Source organism: Danio rerio, chromosome 15 (assembly GCF_049306965.1).
Source record: "Danio rerio strain Tuebingen ecotype United States chromosome 15, GRCz12tu, whole genome shotgun sequence".
Classification (NCBI taxonomy): Eukaryota; Metazoa; Chordata; class Actinopteri; order Cypriniformes; family Danionidae; genus Danio; species Danio rerio.
In genome coordinates this window covers 3,280,001-3,304,188 of record NC_133190.1, presented here as the reverse complement: position 1 = coordinate 3,304,188, position 24,188 = coordinate 3,280,001, and the positions used below count along the sequence as shown (strand labels likewise).

General features: G+C 40.2%; 1 protein-coding gene across 3 annotated transcripts in view; it reads right to left on the bottom strand.

Annotated features, from left to right (window-relative positions):
* Positions 1-24,188, bottom strand: part of mtus2b (microtubule associated tumor suppressor candidate 2b) — a 60,287-nt gene that overhangs the window by 5,703 nt on the left and 30,396 nt on the right. For all 3 annotated transcript variants that reach the window (XM_073924241.1, XM_073924242.1, XM_073924243.1), the window contains 10 exons: positions 23,614-23,739; positions 20,227-20,325; positions 17,902-18,101; positions 11,899-11,965; positions 7,836-8,050; positions 4,801-4,906; positions 3,941-4,014; positions 2,820-2,918; positions 2,534-2,653; positions 77-174 (listed from right to left, as the gene is read on the bottom strand). In XM_073924241.1, the coding sequence (XP_073780342.1) occupies positions 77-174; positions 2,534-2,653; positions 2,820-2,918; positions 3,941-4,014; positions 4,801-4,906; positions 7,836-8,050; positions 11,899-11,965; positions 17,902-18,101; positions 20,227-20,325; positions 23,614-23,739 (1,204 nt within the window). The remainder of the gene's footprint in view (positions 1-76; positions 175-2,533; positions 2,654-2,819; positions 2,919-3,940; positions 4,015-4,800; positions 4,907-7,835; positions 8,051-11,898; positions 11,966-17,901; positions 18,102-20,226; positions 20,326-23,613; positions 23,740-24,188) is intronic.

Here is a 24,188-nt window from a genome sequence, read left to right as displayed (position 1 = left end):
ACAACAACTATTAGTTATTGATTTTAAGAGGTCATGGTGTGGACCTAAGCTAGTAGCTGTAATGTTTTATAAAGACCTGGACATGGCAAGGTTGCGGTCAATCCTGTCCTTCAGGTCTTCGTTCTGTTGTTGTAAGACCTGAATACGCTCCTCCAATAGAACATTCTTTTGAGCCTGCGCAATACAACATGACAAACACATTCAGTTACTTTATAGTTGTTCCATTTCCTTTTCCAAATTTAACACTTTTATTGGACAAATTATTGCTTTAAATGTGTTTCCAAGTGTTTCTGATTGTGTCCAATTCATTCATTCATTCATTTTCTTGTCGGCTTAGTCCCTTTATTAATCCAGGGTCGCCACAGCGGAATGAACCGCCAACTTATCCAGCAAGTTTTTATGCTGGCGGATGCCCTTCCAGCTGCAACCCATATCTGGGAAACATCCACACACACACTCATACACTATGGACAATTTAGCCAACCCAATTCACCTGTACCGCATGTCTTTGGACTGTGGGGGAAACCGGAGCACCCGGAGGAAACCCACACGAAGGCAGGGAGAACATGCAAACTCCACACAGAAACGCCATCTGAGCCGAGGTTCGAACCAGCAACCCAGTGACCTTCTTGCTGTGAGGCGACAGCACTACCTACTGCGCCACTGCCTCGCCATTGTGTCCAATTGTGTTTCCAGTTTGTGTGTGTGTGTGTGTGTGTGTTCAGAAGGCAAATTTACAAAAACTAGCGAAGTCTTGAACTGCTTAGAGTAAGGAAACTACCGTGTACCGGTACTGGTCAGTGGATCACTTGGTACCGGCCCGCACAAGAAATCATTAATTATTTCCATTTTATTTATTAAACGACTGAACGACCTTTTATTTAGAAAAGTCTTTTATTTTGAAAAATGACTGTATTCTTTCACTTACATCTCATTACGCCCAAATTTAACCCATAAGCAGCAAAACGAGTAAGAAACAGACGTCTTTGGAAAGTCTTTTTGTCTAGCAGAGGCCAGCAAGTAAAAGCTGTGCAGGTAAACCTCACTCCTCTGACCCCTAAAGGTGCTCTAGCGACAGGCGCTAGAGGCCATGGTCTTTAGCCTCCTTGTTAGAACAACCGACTCCCATGTGGAAGGTTACCGGTTCAATCCCAGCTCGGAGCAGGTTGGGTGGCATAGGACCGGCTGGGTTACATTGGTGCCGTGACCCGGATGGGAGTGAGGATAGGGTGGGTGAGTGTAGCAGAGGCCAGCTAGTAAGTGCTGTGCAGGTAAACCTCACTCCCCTGACCTCTAAAGGTGCTCTAGCGACAGATGCTAGAGGCCATGGTCTTAAGTCTCCTTGGTAGAGCAACCGACTCCCATGTGGAAGGTCGCCGGTTTGATACCAGGTTGGGTGGCGTAGGACTGGCGGGGTTACATTTGCTAAGGGGAAAAGGTCCAGTGAAGGGCCTGCGAACTGCCAAAGAATGGATACGCAACACATTTGTCAACAAATCAGGTGAATCCAGCATGTCCGGGTTAAAAAAAAGAGCAACTGCTGGAGATCGCAAATGACGGCGGCCTTTTAGGGTCCTTTTGCATATCGTGTCTTTTCTAGTGTTCGTGCAAGTTCGTTATTTTCAATAGAGGTGCGCGGCTTGCGCGAGCAAGAACTGACCGATCAGCATCATCTTGTTTACACACATTTTAGACTAATTATCTCAGACAAACACAGAGCACCCAACACTGCAGTGCTTCGTAATTTTCTCCATAAATAAGCTTGTATCAGAGTGACATCAATGTTTTGTCAGCTTGTCATCCTCTGAGGATGTTTGATGGTCGCCTAGCAACCTACGAGCCACCTAATTGGTAAAATTGTCAAGTGTTGACTGGTGCGCGGTGATAAAAAGGTTGGGGACCACTGCTCTAAGATGCTTTGGGGTTCATTTAAAAATATATAAAAGTCCTAATATACGTTAATCAAAATAAAAAAAATATTTACTATTTGATTCATAAGGGGAATTAAGGTAATGCAAATGTGAGAACAGAAGCAGATTAGCATCCGGTGGTCAAACAATGTGGAATATGCGATATTATTTGCTGTGAGCATCAAAAATTGCCTCATTCACAGGCATTCATGTCCGCGTTTGGTGTGAACCCCGCCATGTTGGCTAATCAAAAACGAGAATACAGCGCACATGCTGATGTCATGAGTGTTTACATGACCACACTGTACCTGGAGATTCACTTCATTTTTGTGTTGACAAACAGCAAAACTGTGCAAAAAAAAGTGCGGTTTTGAAAATACATGTAGAACCCATGAAACAGTCAATGTGAGGGGCTGTGTTTAGTTACACAACTGACTATGATTGGCTGCTTGTGGATTGGCAGGGCAGGAACATTTTTATTCAACAGGGCATTTGATTGAACCAAAACCTGTGTAGCACAATGACTATTTTGGGCCAATTGTTCCATTACAAAAAATAAAGATTCAAACAGTTTTTAATCTTAACATTAAAGTTATCTTCTCATTCTCCGTTTTGTAACTCACCATTTTTTCCAGCTCTGAAATTTTGAGCTCCTGTTGATGAATCTGCTGGTTCTTCATCTCCAGAACCTCTTTAAGACTCTTCAGATCCTCCTCTATGTGCTGATATGGAGCAAGAGCATCCTGCACACACACACACGCAAACAGAAAACACAGATCCAGATTACTACAGATCTATATGAAGAATTATCTTTCTTTTATGTCTCACAGGATTTTATATCTCACAGGATTTTTCAGCGATTAGTTTTCTTTTAATGTCAGGAGGCACACAAAATGTCAGGAAAAGTACCACTATCTGCTCATCTGTGCTTCTGCGCAGTGCTTCTTCAAAGCGTTTGGCCCGGTCTCGCAGAGTTCGGTTCTGAAATGTCAGCGTGTCCACCTGATCCTAAATGCAAGCACAGAAACACACACACTTAAACCTTCTGCAAATTATTTCTGCAAATTGCCATATCCCTCGCATGCATAAGTTGCACGTAGTCAAAGCAGTTATGAGCATTTATACATGTTTGTGCTGCTCTGGCAATATCACTTCTGAAACACTAGTAGCCAGTGGGGTTTCTATCCTCCTCTGTGCCGAATGTCTTTGCTGGTGTTTTGGATTTTTGCTAAATTTTTGAGATTTTTGGATACAATGTAAATCCATGGCCACTGTCGACTGACTAACTGACCCACCCTCCTCCTTCCCTAAACCCATCCAATGATGTTTTTTTTTAAAGAAATTCAAGAAAAGCCCTCACGACAACCTGATTTTTACTACGTTTTCAGATTTTACCACATTCTCACCCTGTTATTTACTTGTTTATTATATTTTGTTATTTTTGTGTTGTTTTTGTTTTACCTGCTTTCTAGACCGTTCTAACCCAACTACTGGATCAACTTATAACAGCCATGAAGCCGTTCATACGGAGGTAATCAACCTGTTGGTAAGCGTGAAAAGGAAGGATGTCCTGCCGTCATGTAGCGTTTGTTTTTAAGACGAAACATAGCCATATGTACTTCTGGCTACATAATTCATGATCTCCAGAAATGCATATAGCACTTGGTTTTCAGAATAAGCCTGTGTTAGTAGAAGTACCTCAAACTTAAAATCATTTAAAATCAAAAGAAAAAAAAATCAAGTAAGAAATGGGCGAACAAAAGTTCAATGACTTTGAACAAAGTAAACAAAGCAAATGTATCCGTCTGTAGCTGTATCCATCTCACACTCATCAATGCTTCCACTCCAACCAATCTCAGATCTTGCACTCGTAGGTCCATGTTAGGGTATGGCAAAGGCTATACAACTGCGCGAAGGCTATTCTGGAGCTACCGAGTGCACTCGATGCAGAAGTATAAATTGACCTAACATATGCCATCATAAAAAGAGAAGAATGTGTTTCAATTCAAAAGGATGACATGTTCCAGTACCTGCAGTGAGAGTCTGAGCTTCTCAAACTCCTCGTCCATTGACTTCTTTTGCTGCTCATGTGCCATCTTCAAGTCTAAAAACAACCAACCAGTGCATGTAGTCAGATGAAAAAAGATATTAAACAGTTTATATTCAACTGTCTGCAGTAGCATATATTTTCACTAGAGGCCTCTACCACTTTTCCAATGAGGCTGGTGTTGGGAGACAAAATGTGGAACCAGGCTTAGCTTTCCATTCAAAAGTGATCTAATCTCCCCCTAACGGGCTCAGATTTTCCCATTCTGCAAGGCCAGTAGAATTTCAAGCCCAGTCCTCAACAAACATCTGCACCCTGGCCCAGGAATAATTAACTGAGTAAGAAAGTGCAGTCTGTAAATATTTTACTACTGCTACTGCTACTGTTATAAACATTGCTGGATCTGCAACAATACTGAATGTTCCAACTAAAAAAAAAAGCCCAAGTTTGATTCTAAATTGCTGCTGCTCTTGCAGAGGGTGGTACTCACTAAGAACAGGCTTACATTTCCACTGACATTGAGCGAACACCATTGTCCAACTACTGGTTTGCTTTTTAAAGACAAGCAAGATTTTACTCTTCTTGAACAAGGTAACCTATCTCAGTAAGCAGAGAATGTCAGTGGAAGTTTGAGCCAATCCCTCTGACAAAGCACTAGCTCCAAATAAAACACAGGCCTTGGTGGAAAAGTGGCATTAGTGAGCAAAACCTATTTGTAATTTTAGACCTTCCAGCCAACTGCATGATGCCTACATAAAGGTAAGTAGACAGTTCACTAGATTTTTAGGCATAATAGATCAGATTTCCAGCAGTGTGATGGTTGTGTCAGGCAGCAGGACTCACTCTTGATGGTTCTGGTGTGTTCCTCTTGTAAAGTGGCCAGCGTGGCACTATGAGTTGCTTCCATCTCAATCATAGCCGTCTCATGGTTTTCACTCATCTTCTCGATCTAATACCAAAAATCAGAAATCAAAAGAGACTCTGGAATAATGGATTCTGACTGGTCAACTGGGGCCTCATGTACGAAGACTTGCGTGGAAATAATACTAAAACATTGCGTACGTACAAAGCTGTAAATGTGCGTACGCAGAAAAAAATGCAGATGCATGAAACACTGCGTATGCCGAATCTCACACATATTCTGTTTGTACATCTGAATGAACGTGAAACTGAGCGCAACCAGCCCTGCCTCCGCCCCCGTATGAATATGCAAATGACTATACTTTGGCAAAACCCAACGAAAAAGCAACGGCAAAATCAAGCAAAAAGAGAAACTTTGATCAGCAAGTGAATTGGAGGTGCTGCTTTCGGAGGTAGACCAGAGAAAAACTGTGTTGTTTGCAAGTTTGTCCTCTGGAATTAATAACAAAAGAAAAATATAGAGTGGGGAGAGTTTTTTATATATATATATAGTGGGGAGAGATTAGCTGATGCGGTAAACACAGTTGGGTCTGAACATCGCACTGAGTGGATTAAAAAAAAATCGTGAGATCTATAGGTGTAAAATTTGATAGTATTTTTATCAGCTTAAGTGGCGCAGCTCGCTAAACCCAGGGCAACATATTTCGATACAGTCAAGCATGAACTCGATTCAAATCCAGCAGCGGAAGAACTTTTTTTTTTCCCCGCTACATATCAGATTTTAACTATACGCTTTATCATTAGAAAGACAAGTAGGAATCTTTAATAAGTCTGTGCATCAAATTTAATTTGCACATTTATTGAATGGAAATGTTTCTGATTCACGTATGCCAGTTCATCCTCAGATCATGGTGCCTTTATAGAAATGTGTGTGCAGTAGATAGCTGCGATTACATTGGGAAAACAGGCGACCGATGCAAATTGCGCTTTAATGTTTGGATGGTCAACTGAATGGTATGGAAACCTTATATACTAGACATGCATATAAAACCATCTCCTACAAGCTGAGAAGACACTTTGTAGAGTGCAATTTAACACAACTGCCTCTAGGAGTCGCCAATGGAAATAAAACAGACACGCACAAAAAATGTGCGTACGCCAGCCATGAAGCTGCCGTGAAGCTGCGCACATTCCCACGTTCAGTTCATCGTTAGTAAATCCAAACGTGAGCGATTCTGAGCTCGAAACCTGGCGTATGCAAAGTTTTTGTGCGTACGCAGCGTTGATACATGAGGCCCCTGGTCTTTGTGAGAACCTTTTGAATGGTTAGTCTGGTGCTATAGACTAGTGAGATTCTTAGTGATCTAGAGATTAGCTTTTATGCTAAGTTACAAATCTCAAACCATAGAAAGATCACAGGTGAACTAAAATGCTTGCTTTTGGCCAGCTCTGCAACTTTGTCAAAGTTAAGCATAAATAGCTACATTTCTTAGCCAATGAAACCCTATAACTCTTCATCTCAATGATGACCATTGAAATTCCTTGATTTTTTTTCCCTTGAATTTCCTTGATTCCTCGTATTGCAGGTGGAAAAACACTTGAAACAACAAAAAAACTACTGAAGACAACAAGTTGTCCAAGTTTACGGCCGCTTGTCTAAAGGATTTACGAGTTGCCCATACCTGTAGACATATTTATAACTTCTATAAAGAAGTGGCAAAGACTCTTAAGAAGAGTGAATCTTTTAAGTGCTCGTGTCTTGAGTGCCTGTCTTTATGCACACTGCTAGTTAAAGTACACATTGGCTGGGTTCCATTCTGAAGGATTTATCCCTATGCTGTGATTCCCATTGAAGGTTTTACCCTTACAAGTGAGAGATCTAAATACAGTAAATCAAGGCTGTATGGCAGGGCTTACCCAACTTGCTCATGGAGGGCCGGTGTCCTGGAGATTTTAGCTCCAACCTTAATCAAACACACCTGAACAAGCTAATCAAGGTCTTACTAGGTGTACTTGAAACATCCAGGCAGGTGTGTTGAGGCAAGTTGGAGCTAAACCCTGCAGGGACACCGGCCCTCCAGGACAGAGATTGGTGACCTTTGCTGTATTGGATTAAAAATGTCTTGGAAAACACATCTGATTCATGTTAAATTATCATCAGCCTTAAATTATTATCAACCTTAGCTTTGATTGCTGTAACTAATAGTGTGGCATGGGAGAAACAATTGAAAGGAAAGGGCACCTATGAACCCATGTCAAAATTGCAATATACTTTGGGTTTCTTTTCAGTCTATAAACACATTTTCCCCTTCCAGGATTTCTCAACCCTCGCTTCACACCCAACACTCCAATGTACTTTTAAAATAAGTGAAGTTTAGTTTTAAACTAATTTCGAGAGGAGCATGTGCTCATGATTTACCCAGCTGGTCCACATTAACTAATTATGATCCTCCAATCAAAGGATCCCAAATCACTATATATATCCTCATTTCCTTTCTACAACTATCTTCGTCTGGAAGAAACCCCCCTCCTCCCCTTCTTCCTCCTTTATCCAGAATGGGCGGCACGGTGGCCCAGTGACTAGCACTGTTGCCTCACAGCAAGAATACCAATGGTGTTGGGTCCTCGCTGAGCCATCTGGTATTTCTGTGTGGAGTTTGCATGTTCTCCCCGTGTCCGCGTGGGTTTCCCCCGGGTTCCCCGGTTTCCTCCCACCATCCAAATGTGCTCTATAATATAGATAAAACAAGCCTAAACCTTTTTTATAATGTCTTACTCTCAGGAAGTTCGCCTTGGCCTCAGCAGCGGGGGAGTTTGAGATAGACCTGAGCTCAATCTCCACTCGCCCTGCAAAAGGGGGGGGAGCCCTGGGCTCGAGGATCCCTTGAGCTCAGGGCTCTCTCCCGGGACAGCATGCCAAACAAGCTATGTATGAATCATGAGCTAAGTGTGAACTCTTGAAAACCCTGGGTCAGTGATGATCTCAGTCTTCACACTTTGCTATTTTCTCATCTCACCTGCTCCTGGTGCTGGGATCGCAGCTGCACCAGGTGACTGTTCTGCTGCTGCTGGAGTCTCTGTTTCTCAGAGCTGTGCTCCTCCACCAGTCTCTCCTGTAAGGCCTTGAGCTGCCGCTGTTGCTCCTCTTGGAGTTCTTTCAGCTTCCGCTCGAAACTCTGCTCCAGTTGGGCCTTCTCACCCTGCAGACACTCCCACCGCTGAACACTGACCACTACAGAGATGGAGAAGGTGAAAGGACATGCTTAACTTTCAATAATCAATACCTAGAGTACAAAAGCATCATGTGGTGTCAAAATTCTCAGACTAATAACTTATTTCCACTAAGCGGTACAGTTCAATTACATTGTCAGAAGTACCATATGACTTTTGTGGTACCCTTTAGCACCTAGCACAACACTGACTCCCTGTTTAAAGGGTACTATTGGTAATGGAAATGCAAGCCTGATCAGGGTGACTTGTACCGAATTGTACTGTACTGTACTAAAATTCATTCATTTTCTTGTCGGCTTAGTCCCTTTATTAATCCAGGGTCGCCACAGCGGAATGAACCACAAACTTATCCAGCAGGTTTTTACTCAGCGGATGCCCTTCCAGCCGCAACCCATCTCTGGGAAACATCCACACACACTCATACACTATGGACAATTTAGCCTACCCAATTCACCTGTACCGCATGTGTTTGGACTGTGGGAGAAACCAGAGCACCCAGAGGAAACCCATGGAGAATATGCAAACTCCTCACAGAAACGCCATCTGAGCCGAGGTTCGAACCAGCAACCTTCTTGCTGTGAGGCGACAGCACTACCTACTGTGCCACTACGTCACCCTGTACTAAAATGTACTGTGGAAATGAGGCATAGGTGACTGCTATTTATGCTAACAACTTTTTATTTTGGTGGTTATTTTCCTAAACAAAAGAACATATTAACTTGTAAACTTTATTCTATAAAGTTCACCTTTCTAGTTTGACCTATCTTTGACCTCTTTATACCTTCTTCAAGATACATAGATACAATGAACTTCTTGGAAGGAAGGTTACTGGTTCAAACCACAGCTAGGTCAGTTGGGTCAATTTCTGTGTGAAGTTTGCATGTTCTCCCCGTGTTCGCGTGGGTTTCCACTAGAGAACAAAACCACAAAAAAAAAAAAAAAACACCCAGCTACATAAGTCCAGACAGCCTTTTAACAAGCTGTCTGTATAAACACACACAAACATAGGCCCGGTTTACACTAGTGCGTTTTAGTTTTAAAATGGCGTTGTAGAATGAAAACGATCCGCGTCCACACTTGCGTTTTACCCAGCGTTTCTGAACTGCTCTCCGTCCACACCAAAACGCTGAAAACGCACATCACGTGACCACACACACACTCACGGGCAAGCGATCCAGCATTTCTACCCAGATGAGAGCTCTGCTTGTCGGACTGCTCATCAAGCATCTCTCGCTGGATCTAATCTCACTATATTTGCTAAACGTGATATTTCATTCATGTTGTTGTCTTTATCTAACGACATAGGCCAATTCCCTGACTTTGATCATTGTAATCTATTAAGTTACTTGTTCACGGGTAACATGTTTTTGGTTAAGCGCAAAGATAAGTTAATGATTAATCCAGGTACATTGACTGATCGCTTGCCTTTATTTCCTACAATGTATAAACTTATTGTATGTTATACTTTTATAATTATCGATTATTAAAACTGATATTCAGCAAAAGAGAGGGTGCGTTTCGTATTTTCACTGAAATTGAAAGGAGGCAGTAGTTATCGGCTCCGTTTTGTTATAAATATCCACACAGTGAAGATGACGCTCATATATGCAGCACGGCGCCTCAAAATTTCTGCTGTCTGTCAAGTTGCTAATATTAAAATGAAAATAGGCAGTTCCTTAAATCATGTTTACATTTTATTGTTGAGAAAGTGAAACAACGTAGCCAAGGTGATGTGAATGAAGTTATAAAGTACACTGTTCCCTTTGAAGATTTACCCGTGTCCTCGGTATGTTTTCCATATCAAACTGAGAAGAAGAGACTGCAGCCTTGATCAAACTTGCGAAGTCTGAACTTACAAGAAGAGGATGCGAGACTGAACTGTGTGTGGGCTACTTAATATTGAGGAAAAGCCCCAATCAGATAGGCAAACGCCGGCAGCCCCGCCTCCGTTTTCAGATGTCTCCGTTTTCCATCATCCACACTGAGACGGAGCAGCAGCGTTTCAGAATGAAAACGGCCTCTCCGGCGTTTTAGAAACGCTCCGTTTTCGGCGCTCGAGAACTCCGGCGTAGTGTGGACGGATGGCGTAACCGTAGCAAAACTTATGCGTTTTCAAACTAAAACGCACTAGTGTAAACAGGGCCATAGACAAACAGCACCAAGCAAGAGACACACAGCATCACACTCTCTCTCATTCACACACACACACACACACATAGACAGCAACAAACAAGCTACACAGCATCACGCTTTATTCACGCGCTTTATTCGGAAATTTAATCCTGTGCCGCAAGAAATCTGGGCCGTGGGAATGCAGACCTCTAGTTTCCACTGGGTGCTCTGGTTTCCCCCAAAGTCCAAACACATGCGTTATAGGCGAATTGTGTAAGCTTAATTAGCTGTAGTGTATGTGTGTGAATGCAAGAGTGTATGGGTGTTTCCCGACGTTGGGTTGCAGCCGAAAAGGCATCCTCTACATAAAACATATGCTGAATAAGTTGGCGGTTCATTCCGCTGTGGTGACCCCTGATTAATAAAGGGACTAAGCCGACAAGAAAATGAATGAAGGAATGAATCTCCCATTTCAGCACAATATAAGGGTGTGGAATGTGTGACTGTGGAGCCCATTTGAGTGTTGTGATCTTCTTCCCCTGTTCACTCGACCATCAAAATGTTGCAGCAGAAACGGACATTCACCAGAGCTGGCAACCTTTTTCCATTCTTCTGTTGTTCAGTTTTGCTGAACCAATGTGCACTGTTATATTATACACTGTACACTGTGTTTAGCTGACAGTAGTGTCACAGGTGTGGTCTACTTCTGATGCTGTAGCTCTTCTGCTTCAAGGTTTGATGTGTTCAAGGTCTTCTGCAGACCTCAGTTGTGAAAGGCAACTAGCTCTCTGCAACTCTCACATGGTCGCCCACTGACGCTAAGCAGGGCTGCGCCTGGTAAGTACCTGGATGGGAGACCACATGGGAAAGCTAGGTTGCTGCGGGAAGTGGTTTTAGTGAGGCCAACAGGGGGCTCCCAACCTGCGGTCTGTGTGAATCCTAATGCCCCAGTATATCCATGGGGACTTTATTCTGCTCAGTTAAACCAGGGGTCACCAATCTCGGTCCTGGAGGGCTGGTGTCCCTGCAGGGTTTAGCTTCAACTTGCCTCAACACACCTGCCTGGATGTTTAAAGTACACCAAGTAAGACCTTGATTAGCTTGTTCAGGTGTGTTTGATTAGGGTTGGAGCTAATATCTCCAGGACGTCGGCCCTCCAGGAACAAGTTTGGTGACCCCTGCGTTAAACCAAGGTCCTGACTCTCTGTGGTGGTGAAAAATTCCAGAATGCCCTTTGAAAAAGATTAGGGGTTTAACCCCGGCATCCTGGCCAAATTTGACTACTGTCCTCTGTCCATCATGGCCTTCTAACCATCCCCATATCATAATTGGCTTAATCACTCTGCTTTTCATTCACTTCTATTCCCCATAAACCCTAAAGATGGTTTTGTAAGAAAATTCCAGTACATCAGGAATCTCTAAAATACTCAAACCATTGTCTGGCACTAAGATCCAACTACATTCAAAAACCCTTAAATCATATTTGTAACTGATTCTATTGCTCAGTTTGAACTTCGGCAGATCATCTGGACCGCATCCAGTTTAAATGCACTGAGTAGCTCTCATGTGATTGGCAGATTGAAACCTTCAGTTAACAAGCAGTCAAACAGATGTTCACTGAACATGAAGCATATAATTTAGCCATATTTGTAGGATATGATACTGGATGGTTGATCTCATTTGTGAGTTTGACGCAGCACAAGTGTGTGATGAGATTTTTTTTTTTTTCAGACTTACCCACTTCATCCCTGATCCTGGCCAACTGCAGGGATAATTCCCTCTCCCTCACAGCAGCACTCTCGCTCTGGAAAACACACGAAAAAGGCATACAAATGTGTTATGAATGGGTCCACACAGAATCTGCAATCTCACATTGTTGTACGGCAGGTGAAATGTAAAAATAAGCTTAAGAATGGCTTTAAAGGGTTTGTCCACTAGAATATCACATTTTAAACCGGGGCCGGAGTGGGACTCCTTTTCAGCCCTGGAGTTTCAAGCCTTCAGTTCACGACTGACTATATTAAAATAAGGTCATTTCCAATTCAGTTTCTAATGACACCATCACGTCTCTTTCAAGTAAAGTTGCTTAAGATCTTCAAATGTTTTTATAAATATGAGAACATTAAAAGGTAGTTAAAGCTCCAACACAATTCTTTAAAACATCACGATGTCCTTTCCTACAATATCTGAATATATATTCTGTGCAAAAATCTTTATAGATATCCAGTCCTGTGGTCGAAAAAAAAAATATATATACATATATGGTGGAAGACAGAAGACCAAGTTGACGGAGAGGATGAGAAAGATGAAGAAATTCACAAAGGAGACTAAAATGAAAGAGAGGATGAGGAAGATGAGAAGATGACAACGAAGCTAAAGACCAAGATGAGAAAAATGAAAACTAAGATGAAAAAGGGTTAGACAAAGATGAAGAAAACGTTGACAGATGGATAAACTAAGAGAAAGAAGAGGATGGTGAAAAGATCAAGGAAGAGGATGACAAAGAAGAAGGCCAAAATAAAGAAGAAATCAACCAAGATGAAGAAGAGGATGGTGAAAAGGATAACAAAGATGGTGAATAGGTTAACTAAAATGACGAAGAAAAAGTTGATAAACTTGTCTGTGACTTTGAAACCAAGATATTCCCTTATTACCGATGTGCTGTTTTACTTTGATATTAATTCATTTGATTCCATACATACTGATACTAATGGGGACTTTAATCGTAAATAATAAAATATAATGAAATGAAATCTCTTCAATTTCTTCATCATTTAAAATCAGTGTCCTAAATTTTAAATTAAATAATAATAATAATAATAATAAATAATAATAATAATAATAAATAATAATAATAATAAAATAATAATAATAATAATAATAATAAAAATAAAATAATAAATAGTAATAATAATAATAATAATAATAAATAATAATAATAATAAATATGCAAAGCGTTCACAGACTTTATGCAGCCTATTCAACATATTAATTTATAACCCTCTCACTTACAAACGCACAGCAGGGTCAAGACCTCATGACCTTACAAATGCCCTGACCTTTCATCACTCTCCCTGTTCCAGCTTTCCCCCAATCAGCTTTTCCTCCAGCACACAACATCAAACAGATGTTTGATGAACCAATTAATTAGGACACCACGTGATAATTACAGGCAGGTGTGTTTGATACGGGCTGCAACTGAAATCTGCAGGAAGGTGGCTCTCCAGGAACAGGGTTGGCCACCCCTGACCTAGAGCACCCTACACAACTACTCACAACACCTTAAACAGCATAGCAACACCATATTAGTAAACATCCAGAATAATCTGAGTACTCATAAAACATGCATTCCCAACTTTCCAAAAGGAAATGTCCCGGAAATCCACCTGAACATCCTAATAAGTGCAAATGTTCGCTAAGTGAAGTTTATTTATAAACTAATTTCGAGAGGATCGCGTGCTTATGATTCACCACGGCTGGTCCCGCATTAGCTAACGCATGATTCACCAATCACACCATTCCTAAGTCGCTATAAATGACCAAAGTTTCATACCTCAGTGATCTTCATCTTAAATCTTCCCTTCCACCCCATCCTCCTCCTCTTTTAGATAAGGCGGCACGGTGGCCCAGTGGTTAGCACTGTTGCCTAACAGCAAAAACGTCACTGGTTCAAGTCCTTACCTGGTCAGACAACGTTTCTGTTTAAAGTTTACGTGTTCATCCTATGCTCATGTGGGTTTCCCCCGGGTTCCCCGGTTTCCTCTCACCGTCCAAAGACATGCGAGATAAGGTCATACCTGTCAACCCTCCCGTTTTTCCGGGGATTCTCCCATATTTTACTGTTCTATCCCACCATCATCCCGTAAAGGAACTTTCCCGTATTTCTCCCGTATTTTCAAGTGGTGCTCGCTGCAGAGCCATTTGGGCGAGCTGAGCTCCAGCGAGGGGGAGCATGAGCTTGAGCTCCACCTTCTTTGCACTTCTTCTACGAGTGATGTCACTGGGGGTAGGGTTAGGGGTGGGGTTGGTGTACGCATTAAAACAGCTTACAGGAGGCAGAGCGAGAGCTCATGCTCCCCCTCGCTGGAGCTCAGCTCGCCCAAATGGCTCTGCAGCGAGCACCCTCTCCATATTTTCAGTCTTTTTCTGAACATTCGAGCCTCCCTATACGCAACCATACCGCCGAACCACCAGGTGTCGCCCTTGCTCTAAAACGTGAGTCTTCTGTGCTTTCGCTTTGTTTAGGAATGAAAACACTTATAAATAAATATTAAAAACGGCGCGATTCCATTTCCTTTTGATTACAGGTGCCGTCAGACTGTCAGCTGACACGCTCCATAGTGATAAACAGACGCTGTTTCCCAAACAGATTCTGTACACGCGATTTGAAGAGGAGCGAAAGTCTGGCTTTTGGGTGCGTGTTTAAACAGACATACACACAAAATTAATAATAATAACATATAAGGATGTCGATCTTGGTGGGTTTTTTTTCAAACACATCTAATTTCATCTTAAATGAGCATAAAAAGTTAGAAAAGCAGTTGAATGCTTTTATTATAATGTTAGATGTGTGCATTTTTAAAGTGACACCTTTTTTAATGTAGTAAAAAAATCTTAATAAATTCGAGATTCATTCGTTGCTCTTTAATCATAATAATAATAATTTTAAAACATACTACTGACCATTTAATTGAAAAAAAACAGTTCCAAATGAACACATTTAGTAATTTGGGGATTTTTTAAGGAGGGGGGGGGGGTCCCTTGTTATGGTGGGCATATCCCTTATTTTCACATCCCAATGTTGACAGGTATGGATAAGGTCTCAGATGAGCTCTTAGCTAGCAGTATATCTCTCCATCCCTACTGAAAAAAACAGCTTAACAGACTGGGAGATGACCAGCTAAAACCAGCCTTGCCAAGCTGAGAGCCCAGCCAAAACCAAAAATGTCCAGCTTAAACCAAACTGATCAAACTGGTTTTAGCTGGTCATTTTCCAGCCTGACCAGCTAAAACCAGGCTGGAAATGGCTTGAAACCAGCCTGGAAGTGGCCAAAACCCCTCTAAAACCAGGCTGGTCAACCAGCTAAAACTAGCCAACCAGCTTAGGCTGGTTGAAGCTGTTTTTTAGAAGGGATAGCAATCCCTAATTTGTCTTTAACTATGGACAGCAATGGAGTTTTCAAGATCTACCCGAACTCAAACTCCCCTCCTACCCACCAAACAGGAGGGAGCCCCTGGGCTGGAGGATCTTATGAGCTCAGGGCTCCTGGGACAGCATGCCAAACACGCTTTATAGTCAATCATCAGCTAAGTGTGAACTCTTGAACAAAACATTAGCAACCCCATAACAACACCCCAGTATTCTTAATTAAAACCACGAAACAAACAGCCCAGCAACCATCCATAACTATTTTGCGATGACATAATAATTAGCAATTAGCAACAAACTACACCTTAGAAACAAAGTTACTACCCCAACAACAACCCAGAACAGCTTTGCAACCACATAGCATCCTGAAAACAACCATTGACAACTCTTTACAAACCATAATATACAAGCAACCACAAGGTCCAACCACTATTTTGTTTTGCAAGAGCAATTCTGACAATTTCTTCAGATCTAGTTAACAATGTCATCAGTGCCGTCTCAAATTTAATAATTTACAGCAATGAATAAAGTACAAACATGCCTTAAATTGTGAATAATAACATAAGACCAGCAGCATAAAGTGTCAGCAGTCAGGGTGGGGTGTTTCCCTCACCGCAAGTCCACATGTTTGTCTTGACTGTTAGCACACACACAAACCCAGCATCCATAATCACAAAGTATGTAAAGAAGAACCGAAGAATAAATATGAAACAAGCAAGGTCTTATTCAAAAGGCATCAATAATCCTACTTGAGCACACAAGTCACAGAGCTAAAGAGCAGCAGCATCACACACTTTCTTCCGGGTATTGTTTTACCGTATTATCCAAACAGCATGTAGGATGGAGAAACAGAGCTATTACAGCAACACCGGCTCATGCTAGGACAGAATGTAGCATCATTAAAACCTGTCTGGGGAATACCATACGCGCACCGCATGAGGAGAGAGTGGGAGAGGATGACAGACGGACAGGCAGGGAGAGGGTAAACGTGGTAGAAAAAAGACTAATATTGCCCAATCAATGGCCTTACCTCATCCTGTGTTTGGCATCATATTCTGACTACTGCAACAACGGGTACCGTGAGTCTGCGATTCTACACATGTTCCTCAGACAACCCTCTAGCTTCTCGCCCTCTTTCTCGCACAAACGCACACACACTCAAGGATGCTGGGAGGAGGAGGGGTAAATGATGGAGAGATCGTGCGCCAGGAGGATGAGATCAATAAAGAACAATATAACACATGTGACTTGTGTATTGTCTAATAGAAGGGAATGGACACATAAAAACCATCCAATCAAGACAAACGAATGCCCTCTAGATTAAATATGACTGCTTGTTTTACAGTAGGATTAACACAATTTGCTAATAAAAAAGTGTAGGCCCTACAGTTGTAATCACCCTGCTTTGTTTTGGTTTTAAGTGATATTTTGGTATTGGAGGCAGATGTGGAAACAAAGACGCTAAAGGTCGCAGATTCTAGCAACATTACCTGGTGTGCCTCTTGAGGCCAGGGAATGAGATTGACATGCATAGCTCCAACTAGTTTGCCTGAGTTGCTATCACTCCTCAAAACCGTGTTACCATCTGGGTCACGGCACCAATTAAACCTTTATGGTTCTATGTACATTGTTCTGGCGAGGCAGTGGCGCAGTAGGTAGTGCTGTCGCCTCACAGCAAGAAGGTCGCTGGGTCGCTGGTTCGAACCTCGGCTCAGTTGGCGTTTCTGTGTGGAGTTTGCATGTTCTCCCTGCCTTCGCGTGGGTTTCCTCCACAGTCCAAAGACATGTGGTACAGGTGAATTGGGTAGGCTAAATTGTCCGTAGTGTATGAGTGTGTGTGTGTGGATGTTTCCCAGAGATGGGTTGCGGCTGGAAGGGCATCCGCTGTGTAAAAACTTGCTGGCGGTTCATTCCGCTGTGGCGACCCCGGATTAATAAAGGGACTAAGCTGACAAGAAAATGAATAAATGAATGAATGTACATTGTTCTGAATGGGACCTGAACTTGAATGTGGTTACAAGTGACTAAGCCGAAAATAAATTGAATTAATTTCTGGTATGTGCAAACAAGAACATTAAAGACTTCCCAAGACTCCCCAAACCTCATTACCACACGGGTCACGGCACCAATTAGACCCTTACAACTCTACTCACGTTGGTCTGAATGAGATCTGAACTTGTATTTGAGGTGAATGTGGTAACGTGAATGCTAAAGATCACAGGTTCTACTGATACTATTTACACCAGTCAGAACAGAATTTAAACGGGTATTTCTGATATGTGCTAACAAAAACATTAAAAACAGCCCAAGATTCCCCAAACCTCACTCCCACCCAGGTCACGGCACCAATGAACCCTGTATGGTTTTTCTCGCACTGCTGTGAATAGCATCTGCACTTGCATGGGAGGTGAATGTGGTAACATTTATGCTAAATACCACATGTTCTACTGAACTGGACAAACCCAAAACATTTACACCTCTCTTAGACCAGAATGTCTTCCATTTGAGATTCGATCGACTAAAATGCATCTTAATATGAAGTAAAATTGACAGTGCCTGTACAGGGGTGTCAAATGAGGGATGTGTTTTACCTTGTGGCAGAAGTGTTGGGTGGTGATGCTGAACACATCCAGGCATTGTAAGGACTTTCTGAGCTCTTCCTGCAGGCTGATCAGCTGCCGGGCCTGATCTTCACATCTCTCCTTCAGTCTCTGCACCATCAGCCGCTCGCGCTCAGCATCCAAACCCTCTGAACGCCCACCCAGACGGGCCACGCATGACTTCTGACGCACTGGAACATATACATGAACATGAATAAAAACTGTAGGAAAGTTTATTATTATGAGAATTAAGTTACATAATTATTGGGTTTTAACAGTTCCTATTTTAGGTTTTGTAGGTCTCCTACAGTAGGTTTACATCCATCAAAGGTATATATATATATATATATATATATATATATATATATATATATATATATATATATATATATATATATATATATATTTATATATATATATATATATATATATATATATATATTTATATATATATATATATATATATATTTATATATATATATATTTATATATATATATATATATATATATATATATATATATATATATATATATATATATATATATATATATATATAAAGGTATTACTCTAATAATATCAACAGAAACATCCGAGTCTTCTCTCTCATTGCCTGAAACAACAGCTTTCTGACAGATTGGTCAAATGAAACCACTCTGCTCTGATTGGTCAGATGACAAAACTCTAGCATGATTGGTCAAATGACACTGCTCTGCTTTGATTGGTTATATAACACAAATTTCCTCTGATTGGTTAGATGACACTACTATGTTGCGATTGGTCAGATTACTCTACTTTTCTCTGATTGGTCAGATGACACTTCTCTGCTCTTATTGGTCAAATGCCATCACTACTCTGATTGGTCAAATGACACTGCTCTGCTCTGATTAGTCAAACAACAGAACTCTACTTTGATTGGTGAGATAACATAACTCTACTCTGATTGGTCAAATGACACCACTCTGGTCTAATTGGTCAGATGACAGAACTCTACTTTGATTGGTCAAATGACATCACTCTGCTCTGATTAATCAGATGACAGAACTCTGATTGGTTAGAAGACAGAACTCTGCTCTGATTGGTCAAATGACACTGCTCTGCTCTGATTAGTCAGACGACAGAACTCTACTCTAATTGGTCAAATGACACCACTCTGCTCTGATTAGTCAGATGACAGAACTCTGCTCTGATTAGTCAAATGACACCACTCTGATTGGTCAAATGACACCACGCTGCTCCGATTGGTCAGATGACAGAATTCTACTTTGACTGGTCAAATGGCATCACTCTACTCTGATTAGTTAAAACACACCACTCTGCTCTAATTGGTCAGATGACAGAACTCTACTCTGATTGGTTAGATGACACCACTCTGTTCTGATTGGTCAGATGACAGAACTCTACTCTGATTGGTCAAATGACATCAGTCTGCTCTGATTAGTCAGATAACAGAACTCTACTCTGATTGGTCAAAAGTCTTCATTACTAAACAAAGGACACCAATGTGAGTGTACTGTCATCGTATTAAAGAAAAAAATCATTCAAGAAAAAAAATATATATATGAGACACTAGTTTAATTATTACTTTTGTCATTAGTTTCACTCGTTTATCATTATTATTTGTTTTTATAATTTCAGTTCAGTTCAAGTTTAGTTATTGCAATGTTTTTCAGCCTTGTGTCATCTATCCTCAGTTATGAGTTTCGCTATTCTCGTAAAAAAGAACAACATAAATAACAGTAACAAGCAACAAAGGGTTGTCAAAAATATTTATGATCCCCCTTGACCCCGTAGATCAGGGTCAGAACACACGTGATGCTGAAGACTGGAGTAATGATGCTCAATGAAAAGACAAAAATATTTAAAAAATACATCTATTTGTAGTTTAACAAACCTAAATCCATTACTTGTAATTGCAGTAAACAGACTGCTTTAAATAAAAACCCTCAAACTATTGAACTAATACAAACATGAATAATCTCGTCAGATTTTAGAGGAAAATGTTATAAATATGCTTATACTGTATATCCTTTGTAAGCGTTTTGCAAACTGATAATACAGTATATCGGTGATATTCATATTGATATGAGTGATATTAAATTGCTGTTATTTTAAACCCCGCAGTGTCAACTTATCCTCCATTAGTGGGAGGCATTAGTGAGGGAAACACTCATTGCTTTCCTAATAAACGCCTTTAGTCTTCACGCTGTTGCTATGACAACCTCTAGCAGGGGTTAACGAGGGCTGTGAATGACAATGGGAGGAGCAACAGACACACACACATAGAGAGAGAGAGAGAGAGAGACACTCATACTCACCCGGAGACTGAGGCTTGGGACAAACCACCGCAAACCTCTTAGGGGAGGACACAAGGGGACGCAGGATTTCTCCATCCCTCTGAAACTCCTTTCTAGAGGCTGAAAGAGAATCAAATATCACATTTAACTGCTGGCACTGATGGTCCGCCCTACAGTGTCCCCTGGCAATATTACAAGGTGTGCCCCCGTTTCTCTCTTTTTATAAAATGTTTTTATCTATATTCAGTTAAGCCTTCCTGAGTATTGTTACTGACCACGCCCATCCCTTTATGACCACAGTGCATCTCTTAAAGACAGGATGGAAAATTGTTGGGCACGATAAATATTTTACTCCTCAAGTTTTGTATGAGAATTGTGTCCTCAATCAGATGGAAATGATTGTGAATGATCCTTCCTTGGTGCTTCCTTGGTCTTATCCACATTTCTTGCATGTTAAACACACGTCCAGCACAACAGGAAGTTAAAAAACCTGCAACTGCGTTAATTGCGTTAATTTTGTTTAACGCGTTAATCATTTAAAATTAATCGCATGCGTTAACGCACTAATTTTGTCAGCGCTAATATATATATATATATATATATATATATATATATATATATATATATATATATATATATATATATATATATATATATATATAAATATATGAGCGCTGGTCTGTGGATATAATTCAACAACAATGCATTAAACTGACTGAACGTAACAGCAAGATATTTCTGATGTTATAATGAATGATATAGTGAATGATCCAACTCATTTTTTGTTTTCACATTATGAACTGCTTCCTTCTGGTAGAAGATATGGAGTCCCAAAGTGTAAGTTAAACCATTATAAGAAATCCTTTGTACCTGTTTTAATGTTTTATCTTAATTAGCATTATAAATTTTGTTACTGCTGTAATTTGTATTGTTTTTATTGTTTGTTTTTATGGAATGTCTGCAGCAATATGGTGATGCCCATAACAAATTTCCTGTCAAGGACAATAAAGTTTACTACTACTACTACTACTCATCTTCTGATGGCTACTTCCAGCAGGATAACACATCATCTCATAAAGTGTGAATCATCTCCAAATGGTTTCTTGAACATGACAGTGAGTTCACTGCACTCAAATGGCCTCCACAGTCACCAGATCTCAATCCAATAGAGCACTTTTGGGATGTGGTGGAAAGGGAGATTCGCATGTGCAGCCGACAAATCTGCAGCAACTGCGTGATGCTATCATGTCAATATGGAGCAAAATCTCTGAGGAATTTTCCAGTACCTTGTTGAATCTCTGCCATGATGGATTAAGGCAGTTCTGAAGGCAAAAGGACGTCCGACACCGTCATCGTAAGGTGTACCTAATAAAGTGGCCGGTGAATGTACATAAATATATTCTCCCTTGTGTGGTTTCAGACCTTTATGAGTTTCTTTTTTCTGTCCTGTACACAAAAGAAGATATATATGAAAACCACTGACTTCCAGAGTAGAAATACAATGGTTACAGGTTTCCAGCATTTTTCAAAATATCTTCTTTTGTGTTCAACAGAAGAAAGAAAGGGAAAAAGGGTTTAAACAAGTGAAGGGTGAGTAAATGGTGACAGGTTGTTCATTTTGGGGTAAACTGTCCCTTTAAAAGCTGCTTTATGTAAAGGAGTAAACACTTCAGTTGTCCACTAGCTGGAGCTCTCCGCCCACTAATGCTAGGACTGCAGTATCAAGCTAGGGTTTAATGCATACTGCAGACACTAGTGGTTGAAAAAAAAAACACAAGAGATGTTAAATAAATGAAGAAAAAAAAAAAAATATATATATATATATATATATATATATATATATATATAAGTATATATATATAAGTATATATATATGATGAGATGATATATATATATATATATATACTTCTTATATATATATATTAGTGCTGTCAATCAATAAAAAAATTAACTAATTAATCGCACCTTTTTTAAAAAATTAATCGTGATTAATCGCATTTAAATACTGACAGTTTGTTGACAGTAAGTTTGTTTAACTTGTAACACAGATTTCTTCACGTAAACAACATACCCACAATAAACCATCAAGATCCTGGCTTGACAGCCATATTTATTACAGAAATTAAAACACAGGCATGTTAATGACATTTAAATTTCAAAACAATCAATGCCAATAAAGAAAACATTGATTTCCATGTTGGATTCTAAGTGGACTGCAAAAAAAAGCCAAAATACAGGAATTGCAGGTATGGAAAATGAAAAAAATATAATAATAAACTATAGAATACAAACTGTTGCAGTCATTGTAAAGTTTTTTGCTGTGAGTTGAGCATATGCTTTCGTTGTGTTTAATGAGAAAACACGCTAAACGGAGGGCTCATGCTGAAAGGCAGAGTAATGCTCTGTCTTTGACAGCTCGCGACTTCACCAGAGACTTTCTGAGTACATCCACATAAGACACCAATACTCCAATTTTAATATGATTAAGATTATACTCTTATTACAATTCTACCGTGTAGCCTAAGCAGTGATTTTACTACCTTAAAGGAACACCGAGTCACGAAATGCGAAATATATACATAAATATATATTATTCATTCATTAATTCATTTTCTTGTTGGCTAAGTCCCTTTATTACTCCGGGTGTGTGTGTATATATATATATATATATATATATATATATATATATATATATATATATATATATATATATATATATATATATATATATATTTATTTATATATTTATATATATATATATATATATATATATATATATATATATATATATATATATATATATATATATATATATTTATTTATTTATATATATATATATATATATAAAATCAGCACACATCAGCTGAGAAAATGCCCAAGCTGAAAAAAAAACCTCAGTAACATTGACAGTATGCAGTATGCGGTTGTTCTAGTGTGTGTGTGAACACCATGAATGCTGCACCATGGTGACAGACAGCATCATGACATCACTGACACACCTCTCCACACAGGGTCATGTGACTGCTGCTGACACATCATTGGTCAGGTTACATTCAGCATGTGATCCCTCAGAAATCACTCTAACATGATGATATGCTGCTCAAGAGACGTTTCAGTGCAGAGAGCAGATTAATACAGCGCATGCAGAATTATTATTCCCCCAAGCACATTGCACCAGAAAAGCTTACACTTTATCTCCAAACTATTCATTTACACAAAACAACACGAAATTGAGTCAATACAGCATTTATTAACATCTATTGTTACTATTACTACATGCCTGAAAAATAACACATATACATGTTTGTTTGAGTAGTTTAATAATCAGGTACTCCTAATCATTATTTGTACCTTTTTTTCTGAGAGTGTATGCAGAGTGTGTGCTGACGGTAAGAGGGCGTGGCTTACCCGCTGGTGATGTGCGAGGGGGCGGGTGCAGGGGTCTGCGTGGACTCTGAGTTCTGCTAAAACTGCTCTCGGTGGGAGGAAGAGGAGAGCGGGACAGCAGTGTTTCATCACTGCTGCTGTGTGGACCTGTGGAGAGGCAAATAAGACCATGAGTAAAGTCTTCACTGTATAAAATGCTCTTTAAAGCACACATGAAATCAAAACCAACCATATGATTTTGTTAGCTCACATTGCTAGTTTTGTGGTGAATAATTCATCTGTGCATGTCGTTAAGAAAAAAAAAAACAATAGTTTGCTCTTGTTATCTTTAATTAGAATCTGAAAACGCACTTCCTGTTTGTTAAATTCTCAGATGAGGTATGTCTGAGGTATTGGGTGTGGCTAACACACTTAACCACACCCCTCCAGCTGTCAGTTTTGTTTATAGTGGTTAGGTTTCTGTTAAATACGTCTACATGTCATAGAAATCTGCAGACCCGCTACCGGGTCCGTGACGTCATTGACTTTCGCTTTAAGATTTAAAGGGCTAGCATTGCACCAGACCCCTGTAAGTGGTGTCGTTTGAAAGTGTAGAA